Source organism: Pseudophryne corroboree, chromosome 3 (assembly GCF_028390025.1).
Source record: "Pseudophryne corroboree isolate aPseCor3 chromosome 3, aPseCor3.hap2, whole genome shotgun sequence".
Classification (NCBI taxonomy): domain Eukaryota; kingdom Metazoa; phylum Chordata; class Amphibia; order Anura; family Myobatrachidae; genus Pseudophryne; species Pseudophryne corroboree.
In genome coordinates this window covers 805,898,556-805,910,823 of record NC_086446.1, presented here as the reverse complement: position 1 = coordinate 805,910,823, position 12,268 = coordinate 805,898,556, and the positions used below count along the sequence as shown (strand labels likewise).

Genomic DNA, 12,268 nt, shown 5'->3' with positions numbered 1-12,268 from the left:
GGCCTTGCACAACGATGGGCGGACCCCAGCATGCTACGCGGCCTTGCACTACGATGGGCGGACCCCAGCATGCTACGCGGCCTTGCACTACGATGGGCGGACCCCAGCATGCTACGCGGCCTTGCACAACGATGGGCGGACCCCAGCATTCTACACGGCCTTGCACTACGATGGGCGGACCCCAGCATGCTACGCGGCCTTGCACAATGATGGGCGGACCCCAGCATGATACACGGCCTTGCACTAAGATGGGCGGAGCCCAGCATGCTACGCAGCCTTGCACTATGATGGGCGGACCCCAGCATGCTACGCGGCCTTGCACTACGATGGGCGGACCCTAGCATGCTACGTGGCCTTGCACTACGATGGGCGGACCCCAGCATGCTTCGCGGCCTTGCACAACGATGGGCGGACCCCAGCATGCTACGCGGCCTTGCACAACGATGGGCGGACCCCAGCATGCTACACGGCCTTGCACTATGATGGGCGGACCCCAGCATGCTACGCGGCCTTGCACTACGATGGGCGGACCCCAGCATGCTACGCGGCCTTGCACAACGATGGGCGGACCCCAGCATGCTACGCGGCCTTGCACTATGATGGGCGGACCCCAGCATGCGCTCCTAAGGATTGCTAATTTTGCTAATTAGCAGTCGTTACTGAATTAGGCCCATGGCTGTGAAGAATATAGGAATCAGAGGATAAATCAGACACATAATATCATTGTTACTCCTGGCTGGTGACGGATGATCATTACACCATATAATTACCTCCAATTACATCCATATTGCCTCTTCGGATAACCTTGTCTTTCTCACACCCCGGCATGTGCTTTCCTCCATTCGGAAAGAAATCAAGATGGCCGACGGTCTGGCTTATTCCATAGCCCCCCATACCTGCAGTGATATACACTGTGTATATAAGTTATATGTATATATATTTATTACAGACTCTTGCTTGCATTTACTGATAACACAAACAGAGGGGTATATTTACTAAGGTGGGAGGTTTTTTGAACTGGTGATGTTGCTCACAGCAACCAATCAGATTCTATTTAACATTTATCTAGCTGCTTCTAGAAGATAATAGATAGAGTCTGATTGGTTGCTATGGGAAACATCAGCAATTCTAAAAAAAACTCACCTTAGTAAATTTACCCCAGAGAGAGAGGACTACAGTAGTTGGGGGTTGTCACACAAAGACGGCCATTTACATGTGCTACTGTATTTTGTTGCAGATATAGACGGGCCCTGTGGTTGCCGGGAGTGACGGACATAGAGTCTATATAAATAACCCAACACCTGCCGGTCGGGCTGTTAGACTGTGCGACAATTAATTTCTCTATGGTCACCTGGCCGGGATCTTGTGATTGGCTCTAAAACTCACTGTTTCCATTCAGCGAGGAATCTGAACATGCACCTTCTTACATTATATATATATATATATATATATATATTACTGTCTCGTTGGCGTGTACCTTGGCCACATACCCAGGTTAGAAGTTGTTGAGGAACTATCTGTGTGAATGACGTCCACCAGAAGAGCGTCTGACGGATCCAGCCTGACCTCCGCGGGGGTGCCCTGGAAATACGGCTGCGCGGGATCCAGTCCTGTGCCATGAGGATGAGGAAACAATGCAGCAAGGTCATTATACAACACTGTGAGAACATTGCACAGGTTCATGCTGAGAGGAATGAGCATACGTACTGTATGTGCACCCACATAATTACACATAGCAGCCTGCAGCGCTATTCAGCCAACTACAAAGCCCACACATATGTCTGTATTATAGAAATGCCACATTCTGGATTTTCTCTACAGATTTTGTTCTTCAATGGTTTATAATGCAAACAGGTGGCACCTACAGTCGGGTAAGGGGGGGGGGGGGCAGCACCCAGGGCACCGCACCCAGGACCCATCTGCCGCCGGTTCTATGACGGAGCAGCTGGAGAACACAGGAAGGAATATCCGGCGTTTATTTGATAATCAGCAAATATTAGGATTATATTTATCTCCAGGCGGCAGCGTTGGACCAGACCATCGGGTGCTGAGGAGATCTCTGGTGGCCCCTCTACATCACAGCTGTGCCCTCTGCCATGGGGTGCAGGACCCATACCCCAGCACAGTGCTCCAGGGATCAGTCACTGAGGTATGTTAAGACGTTACAGGACAGGGCGGGTGCGAGGAGCTGCGCTGGAGACACCATTGGGTGTTGGAGGGAGCTGGGTACCACTTGGCAGTCACACTACACTATAGTGACTATATTACATTACAGGCAGTGGTGAATTTCCCGTTAGGCACATGAGGCAGGTGCCTAGGGGCAGCAGTTGTTGGGGGGCGGCACCTGGATACTTGTGTTGGTTGTCAGCCTGAAATGTACCAGTAACTGCAGAATATTTCCCCTGTACTGTACTATATGCCATCTTCAATGGAGTGTAAATGGGCAGGACTTGCATATACTGCCCCTGTAACCTGTCCTACTTAGTAAATATGTATACACTGGGAGTCATTCCGAGTTGATCGCTCGCTAGCAGTTTTAGCAGCCATGCAAACGCTATGCCGCCTCCCACTTGGAGTGTATTTTAGCTTAGCAGAAGTGCGAACGGTTGTATCGCAGAGCGCCTGCAAAAATGTTTTTGTGTAGTTTCAGAGTAGCTCAAAACCTACTCAGCGCTTGTGATCACTGCAGACTATTCAGTTCCGGATTTGACGTCACACACCCGCCCAGCGTTGGCCCAGCCACGCCTGCGTTTTTCCTGGCACTCCTGCGTTTTTCCGAACAGTCCCTGAAAACGGTCAGTTGCCACCCAGAAACGTCCACTTCATGTCAATCACTCTGCGGCAACCAGTGCGACTGAAATGCATCGCTAGACCCTGTGCAAAACTGCATTGTTCGTTGTGCCCGTACGTCGCGCGTGTGCATTGGGCCGCAAAAGCATGCGCAGAACTTCCGTTTTTTAGCCTGATCACTGCGCTGCGAACAAATGCAGCTAGCGATCAACTCGGAATGACCACCATATTTCTCAGTGATGGGAACCGAGTGCCAGTGGTTAATGTCGCAGGTCAGTACCTGGCTTCTGTCACTGCGGAGGAGCCGCCATTTTCCTGCCCGGTATTATGGGTCTCCCTGCACCTCCACATGCTGGGTGGCCCATGACGTGCCCTGAGCACACGGAATGCATGTGGATTGTTTGTATGTATGTATGTATGTATGTATGTATGTATGTATGTATGTATGTATGGGCCATATGATGGGCTGCCCAAGAACGTGACTCTGTATGCCTGCGGACCTGTTATACAGTAATTTGCTGCCATAACCCACTGGGCGGAATGTACTAAAGTGAAAATGCGGCAAAATCCTGGTAAAAACCGACGGATATACTAACCTCCATCCACTGGGTCTCTGTCGCGCAGGGAAACGCCAGCTTTTGCTGGCATTACCCTGTAGAAGCCTATGGGGCTTCTTCCGCAATGCGATGTGGGGTGGGTTCCATCACGGAACGCTCCCAGCATCCCCCATGGCTGCTGCTGGTCTGCGAATGAGCTGTAATTCGCAACACTTATCGCATCTGTTAGTACATATGCGTTTAGTGTCAGGCTGGTACATCCCACCCACTGTGCTCTATGCTCGGGACACAGGTGCGGTACGAGTGTTTTTGGATGCATGTGCAGTATAGAGTAGTATAAATAGCAGTGATGTGAATCTGAGGCCTGAATGTAATATCCTGTGAGATGCAATCAGCAGGTGGATTTCATCATTGTGTGACAGAACTACGCCGCTTCCATGTACTCTAATGGAATCTGATGTTGCGAGGTGGAGAGTTCCAGAGAAGAGGGCAGCTCTAGAGGAAACTCGGAGCAGGTGAGGACAGAAAGGGGAATTTACAAAGCCTGAGATAGGAGTAATGCCTGACTACAAGACCAGGCAGGGATAATGGAGAATAGCGGAAAGCTTTATATGTGGACGATAGGCTGGCACGTCAGGGTGACGACAGGTGAGGACAATATGGTTGATGAGGGAACCTGGCAGCAGAATAGTCAGTGGAGCAATCAAACAAATTATCTTTGTCTTATGAATATAGGGGGCACTCTGTCCTTTACATTGAATTTGCATGTATGTAAATATCTGTGCACACTGTGCTGTAGGAGTTCCTACCAGTAATTCTGCCAATTCCGGGGTGCCTCCTTCCAGCCTCGCCAGCTGCGTGACCCCCCAGACTGTGTCCAATGATGTGAACATTAGATGGGGAGTAGCCAAACTTGTGCTGAAAAAAAAACCACACCACAATGTAGAGTTTATAAGTTTCTTCACACATGACTAAACCTGGGAACACACGACACAATCCCCGTCCCGATCAATCAATATCTGGTGAATGGTATAATTGTGTATGCTGGTCCGTTGGAGGATTGTTAGGTGGTGACCAGCTTATAATGCCACTGCAACGGTTGGGATTGGGAGGACGTATCTTATCATGTGCTGCACAACCGACCTCTCGTCCCATACAGGAGTCGCGAGAGACAGTCTCACCTTCACCCCCGGCTCTGCTGCCTCCTCTCGCAGGGTGTCACGCTGGGTACACTGCTTGGCTGATAAGGAGCGTGTATCCTGATCAGCCGTACCTCAGCCCCAGCCCCTGCGTATCTCAGCCCTGACCCCTGCGTATCTCAGCCCTGGCTTCTGCATATCTCAGCCCTGACCCCTGTGTATCTCAGCCCTGACCCCTGCATATGTCAGCCCTGACCCCTGCATATCTCAGCCCTGACCCCTGTGTATCTCAGCCCTGACCCCTGCGTATCTCAGTCCCAACCCCTGCATATCTCAGCCCTGACCCCTGCGTATCTCAGCCCTGACCCCTGCGTATCTCAGCCCTGACCCCTGTGTATCTCAGCCCTGACCCCTGCGTATCTCAGCCCCAACCCCTGCATATCTCAGCCCTGACCCCTGCGTATCTCAGCCCTGACCCCTGCGTATCTCAGCCCTGACTCCTGCGTATCTCAGCCCTGACCACTGCATATCTCAGCCCTGACCCTTGCGTATCTCAGTCCTGACTATCTGAGTCCTGACCCCTGCGTATCTCAGCCCCAGCCCCTGCGTATCTCAGCCCTGACCCCTGCGTATCTCAGCCCTGACCCCTGCGTATCTCAGCCCTGACCCCTGCGTATCTCAGCCCTGACCCCTGCGCATCTCAGCCCTGACCCCTGCGTATCTCAGCCCTGACCCCTGCATATCTCAGCCCTGACCCTTGCGTATCTCAGTCCTGACTATCTGAGTCCTGACCCCTGCGTATCTCAGCCCCAGCCCCTGCGAAACTCAGCCCTGACCCCTGCGTATCTCAGCCCTGACCCCTGCGTATCTCAGCCCTGACCCCTGCGTATCTCAGCCCCGACCCCTGCGTATCTCAGCCCCGACTCCTGCGTATCTCAGCACTGACCCCTGCATATCTCTGCCCGAACCCCTGCGTATACCAGCCCTGACCCCTGCGTATCTCAGCACTGACCCCTGCTTATCTCAGCCCTGGTCCCTGCGTATCTCAGCCGTGACCCCTGCGTATCTCAGTCCTGACTATCTCAGTCCTGACCCCTGCGTATCTCAGCCCCAACCCCTGCGTATCTCAGTCCTGACTATCTCAGTCCTGACCCCTGCGTATCTCAGCCCCAACCCCTGCGTATCTCAGCCCCAACCCCTGCGTATCTCAGCCCTGACCCCTGCGTATCTCAGCCCTGACCCCTGCGTATCTCAGCCCTAACCCCTGCGTATCTCAGCACTGACCCCTGCATTTCTCTGCCCAGACCCCTGCGTATCTCAGCCCTGACCCCTGCGTATCTCAGCCCTGACTCCTGCGTATCTCAGCCCTGACCACTGCATATCTCAGCCCTGACCCTTGCGTATCTCAGTCCTGACTATCTGAGTCCTGACCCCTGCGTATCTCAGCCCTGACCCCTGCGTATCTCAGCCCTGACCCCTGCGTATCTCAGCCCTGACCCCTGCATATCTCAGCCCTGACCCTTGCGTATCTCAGTCCTGACTATCTGAGTCCTGACCCCTGCGTATCTCAGCCCCAGCCCCTGCGTATCTCAGCCCTGACCCCTGCGTATCTCAGCCCTGACCCCTGCGTATCTCAGCCCTGACCCCTGCGTATCTCAGCCCTGACCCCTGCGTATCTCAGCCCTGACCCCTGCGTATCTCAGCCCTGACCCCTGCGTATCTCAGCCCTGACCCCTGCATATCTCAGCCCTGACCCTTGCGTATCTCAGTCCTGACTATCAGAGTCCTGACCCCTGCGTATCTCAGCCCCAGCCCCTGCGAAACTCAGCCCTGACCCCTGCGTATCTCAGCCCTGACCCCTGCGTATCTCAGCCCTGACCCCTGCGTATCTCAGCCCCGACCCCTGCGTATCTCAGCCCCGACCCCTGCGTATCTCAGCACTGACCCCTGCATATCTCTGCCCGAACCCCTGCGTATACCAGCCCTGACCCCTGCGTATCTCAGCACTGACCCCTGCTTATCTCAGCCCTGGTCCCTGCGTATCTCAGCCGTGACCCCTGCGTATCTCAGTCCTGACTATCTCAGTCCTGACCCCTGCGTATCTCAGCCCCAACCCCTGCGTATCTCAGTCCTGACTATCTCAGTCCTGACCCCTGCGTATCTCAGCCCCAACCCCTGCGTATCTCAGCCCTGACCCCTGCGTATCTCAGCCCTGACCCCTGCGTATCTCAGCCCTGACCCCTGCGTATCTCAGCACTGACCCCTGCATTTCTCTGCCCAGACCTCAGCGTATCTCAGCACCGACCCCTGAGTATCTCAGCACTGACCCCTGGGTATCTCAGCACTGACCCCTGCGTATCTCAGCCCCGATCCCTGTGTATCTCAGCATTGACCCCTGCATATCTCAGCACTGACACCTGCGTAACTCAGCACCGACCACTGCAAATCTCAGTCCTGACCCCTGCGAATCTCAGTCCTGACCCCTGCGTATCTCAGCCCTGACCCCTGCGTATCTCAGCCCTGACCCCTGCGTATCTCAGCCCCGAACCCTGCATATCTCAGCCCAGACCCCTGCGTATCTCAGCCCTGACCCCCCCATATCTCAGCCCCGAACCCTGCGTATCTCAGCCCAGACCCCTACGTATCTCAGCCCTGACTCCCCCATATCTCAGCCCCGAACCCTGCGTATCTCAGCACAGACCCCTGTAAATCTCTAAAAGTCTACCCACCCCCTTAAATTTGAACGGACCTCCTACATGCTGTCCCAGATGGAGTTTTCTGAGACTCTACATGGAGTCACTGTGAAGGACAGGTTCTTCTAGAAGCATGTGCATATGGGTTTATGTTACAGTATGTCCTGCTCTTTACTTGCCTCTAGGGTGCTGATGAAATAAGCCACCTCTGCCCCCACGACTCGAATGTTGTTAGCTGCCTGACCATAGAGAGCCAGAGACCCACCACCCCAATCCACGCAGAGACAGTTCACGTCTTCCACTTGTAACATGACCTGGAAAATTAATAATAACAGAGAAACATGACAATGTCAGCACTTAATAAGGGACAGTAGGAAGATAGGAAGTAACTACGTAGTGCCGATGTCTATCTATGACAACACCGGGGACTGGTTTTAGAGTCTAATTCTACAGGAGATGGGTAACGGCACACTACAGGATGACCACTAAGAGGGCTGGGTCCTGAGATAAGACTTAGATGGGTAACGGCAGACTACAGGATGGCCACTAAGAGGGCAGGGTCCTAAGATAAGACTTAGATAGGTAACGGCACACTACAGGACGACCACTCAGAGGGCAGGGTCCTAAGATAAGACTTAGATGGGTAACGGCACACTACAGGATGACCACTAAGAGGGCAGGGCCCTAAGATAAGACTTAGATAGGTAACGGCACACTACAGGACGACCACTCAGAGGGCAGGGTCCTAAGATAAGACTTAGATGGGTAACGGCACACTACAGGATGACCACTAAGAGGGCAGGGGCCTAAGAAAAGACTTAGATGGGTAATAGCAGACTACAGGATGACCACTAAGAGGGCAGGGTCCTAAGATAAGACTTAGATGGGTAACGGCACACTACAGGATGACCACTAAGAGGGCAGGGTCCTAAGATAAGACTTAGATGGGTAATGGAAGACTACAGGATGACCACTAAGAGGGCAGGGTCCTAAGATAAGACTTAGATGGGTAACGGCAGACTACAGGACGACCACTCAGAGGGCAGGGTCCTAAGATAAGACTTAGATGGGTAACGGCACACTACAGGACGACTACTAAGAGGGCAGGGGCCTAAGATAAGACTTAGATGGGTAATGGCAGACTACAGGAGGGCCACTAAGAGGGCAGGGTCCTAAGATAAGACTTAGATGGGTAACGGCAGACTACAGGACGACTACTAAGAGGGCAGGGGCCTAAGATAAGACTTAGATGGGTAATGGCAGACTACAGGAGGGCCACTAAGAGGGCAGGGTCCTAAGATAAGACTTAGATGGGTAACGGCAGACTACAGGAGGGCCACTAAGAGGGCAGGGTCCTAAGATAAGACTTAGATGGGTAACGGCACACTACTGGACGACCACTAAGAGGGCAGGGTCCTAAGACAAGACTTAGATGGGTAATGGCACACTACAGGACGACCACTAAGAGGGCAGGGTCCTAAGATAAGACTTAGATGGGTAATGGCACACTACGGGACGACCACTAAGAGGGCAGGGTCCTAAGATAAGACTTAGATGGGTAACGGCAGACTACAGGACGACCACTAAGAGGGCAGGGTCCTAAGATAAGACTTAGATGGGTAATGGCACACTACGGGACGACCACTAAGAGGGCAGGGTCCTAAGATAAGACTTAGATGGGTAACGGCACACTACAGGAGGGCCATTAAGAGGGCAGGGTCCTAAGATAAGACTTAGATGGGTAACGGCACACTACAGGACGACCAATAAGAGGGCAGGGTCCTAAGATAAGACTTAGATGGGTAACAGCAGACTACAGGATGACCACTAAGAGGGCAGGGGCCTAAGATAAGACTTAGATGGGTAACGGCAGACTACAGGATGACCACTAAGAGGGCAGGGTCCTAAGATAAGACTTACATGGGTAACGGCGGACTACAGGATGACGACTAAGAGGGCAGGGTCCTAAGATAAGACTTAGATGGGTAATGGCACACTACAGGAGGGCCACTAAGAGGGCAGGGTCCTAAGATAAGACTTAGATGGGTAACGGCACACTACAGAACGACCACTAAGAGGGCAGGGTCCTAAGATAAGACTTACATGGGTAACGGCAGACTACAGGATGACGACTAAGAGGGCAGGGTCCTAAGATAAGACTTAGATGGGTAACGGCACACTACAGGAGGGCCACTAAGAGGGCAGGGTCCTAAGATAAGACTTAGATGGGTAACGGCACACTACAGGACGACCACTAAGAGGGCAGGGTCCTAAGATAAGACTTAGATGGGTAACGGCACACTACAGGAGGGCCACTAAGAGGGCAGGGTCCTAAGATAAGACGTAGATGGGTAACGGCACACTACAGGAGGGCCACTAAGAGGGCAGGGTCCTAAGATAAGACTTAGATGGGTAACGGCACACTACAGGAGGGCCACTAAGAGGGCAGGGTCCTAAGATAAGACTTAGATGGGTAACGGCACACTACAGGACGCCCAATAAGAGGGCAGGGTCCTAAGATAAGACTTAGATGGGTAACAGCAGACTACAGGACGACCACTAAGAAGTCAGGGACATAAGATAAGACTTACAGTAGATGGGTAACGGCACACTACAGGACGACCACTAAGAGGGCAGGGTCCTAAGATAAGACTTAGATGGGTAACGGCACACTACAGAATGACCACTAAGAGGGCAGGGTCCTAAGATAAGACTTACATGGGTAACGGCAGACTACAGGATGACGACTAAGAGGGCAGGGTCCTAAGATAAGACTTAGATGGGTAACGGCACACTACAGGATGACCACTAAGAGGGCAGGGTCCTAAGATAAGACTTACATGGGTAACGGCACACTACAGGATGACGACTAAGAGGGCAGGGTCCTAAGATAAGACTTAGATGGGTAATGGCACACTACTGGAGGGCCACTAAGAGGGCAGGGTCCTAAGATAAGACTTAGATGGGTAACGGCACACTACAGAACGACCACTAAGAGGGCAGGGTCCTAAGATAAGACTTACATGGGTAACGGCAGACTACAGGAGGGTTACTAAGAGGGCAGGGTCCTAAGATAAGACTTAGATGGGTAACGGCAGACTACAGGATGACCACTAAGAGGGCAGGGTCCTAAGATAAGACTTAGATGGGTAACGGCACACTACAGGACGACCACTAAGAGGGCAGGGTCCTAAGATAAGACTTGGATGGGTAACGGCACACTACTGGACGACCACTAAGAGGGCAGGGTCCTAAGATAAGACTTAGATGGGTAACGGCACACTACAGGAGGGCCACTAAGAGGGCAGGGTCCTAAGATAAGACTTAGATGGGTAACGGCACACTACAGGATGACCACTAAGAGGGCAGGGTCCTAAGGTAAGACTTAGATGGGTAACGGCAGACTACAGGACGACCACTAAGAGGGCAGGGTCCTAAGATAAGACTTAGATGGGTAACGGCAGACTACAGGACGACCACTAAGAGGGCAGGGTCCTAAGATAAGACTTAGATGGGTAACGGCATACTACGGGACGACCACTAAGAGGGCAGGGTCCTAAGATAAAACTTAGATGGGTAACGGCACACTACAGGAGGGCCACTAAGAGGGCAGGGTCCTAAGATAAGACTTACATGGGTAACAGCAGACTACAGGTGCGCCACTAAGAAGTCAGGGACATAAGATAAGACTTACAGTAGATGCGTAACGGCACACTACAGGACGACCACTAAGAGGGCAGGGTCCTAAGATAAGACTTAGATGGGTAATGGCACACTACAGGACGACCACTAAGAGGGCAGGGTCCTAAGATAAGACTTAGATGCGTAACGGCACACTACAGGACGACCACTAAGAGGGCAGGGTCCTAAGATAAGACTTACATGGGTAACAGCAGACTACAGGTGCGCCACTAAGAAGTCAGGGTCCTAAGATAAGACTTAGATGGGTAACGGCACACTACAGAAGGGCCACTAAGAGGGCAGGGTCCTAAGATAAGACTTAGATGGGTAATGGCACACTACAGGATGACCACTAAGAGGGCAGGGTCCTAAGATAAGATTTAGGTGGGTAACGGCAGACTACAGGATGACCACTAAGAGGGCAGGGTCCTGAGATAAGACTTAGAGGTTAACTCTGCTTTTAACAGTTTTATAAAAGTTAAAAGTTTACGTCTGTTGAAGCACCTGACTGTTAGTGATCAGAACATTGCAGATACGGGACGTGAGGGTCACTGAGTGAAAATATTAATAAAAACATGGACTTTGCCTTAAAAGCTTAAGCATATAAGGTTGTAGTTCAAACCCTTCACCCCTTTCCAATCATATAGCCATTATTCCATGTGCACTCCTGGGTCTCTGATACAGGACACAGGGCGGGATGTAGTTATGTGACCATTACCTCCCCCTACATCCCGCCCCTTCACAATCCCTCTCCTGTGACTGTCCCTAAGGCTCGGTAGGGGGTGTGTGAGTAGGGGACAGTGGAACCTGCAGTCAGTGGGGGACCACTCACAAGCTCACAGTCCAAGTTACACTTCTTCTGACACCTTGTTTTGTTCATACGTTTGTAAATCCAGCCATCAGGACACAGAGACATGTGAGTTCACTGCTGTGCTGTTTATTCCATCACCAACTCCAGGCACACTGCACACTGGACCACCCACTTCCCAGCATCCCCTTGGTCCCAGGGACCATCACTGAAGACTCAGGCTTACACCTATTACTAAGGGAGTGTCTACAAATATTAAGCATTCTAATACACTAACATCACATCCTCTTTTCTTTAAAGATAAGGCCTGTACGCTTCAATGCAACAATTAACAACGTCCTATTAAGAACATCATCTAACACGTTTCAATGAGTCTCTCAGGTCTGCGTATTTCCCTTTTGGGTCTTTCATACACAGTCTGTGTTTCATCGACCATGTTGGACCTTTCTAGAATCGTGGTTTGTTCACCATTATGAGGATCATCATACATGTCAGATGAAGGGTATTCTTCAGTCATGTTGTCTTCATTATGGTTAGGTTGAGATCTTAAATCCACCCGATTTCTTCTTACTTCCGTTCCACACTCTGAACATATAGTAT

The 12,268-nt window shown here is 51.8% G+C and overlaps 1 protein-coding gene across 1 annotated transcript in view; it reads right to left on the bottom strand.

The window, feature by feature from the left end:
* Positions 1–656: 656 nt before the first annotated feature.
* Positions 657–12,268, bottom strand: part of LOC135057453 (pancreatic lipase-related protein 2-like) — a 108,483-nt gene continuing 96,871 nt past the window's right edge. The window contains exons 7-11 of the mRNA XM_063963346.1: positions 7,359–7,493; positions 4,157–4,265; positions 1,491–1,610; positions 771–896; positions 657–676 (exon numbers count right to left, since the gene is read on the bottom strand). Of these exons, the coding sequence (XP_063819416.1) occupies positions 657–676; positions 771–896; positions 1,491–1,610; positions 4,157–4,265; positions 7,359–7,493 (510 nt within the window). The remainder of the gene's footprint in view (positions 677–770; positions 897–1,490; positions 1,611–4,156; positions 4,266–7,358; positions 7,494–12,268) is intronic.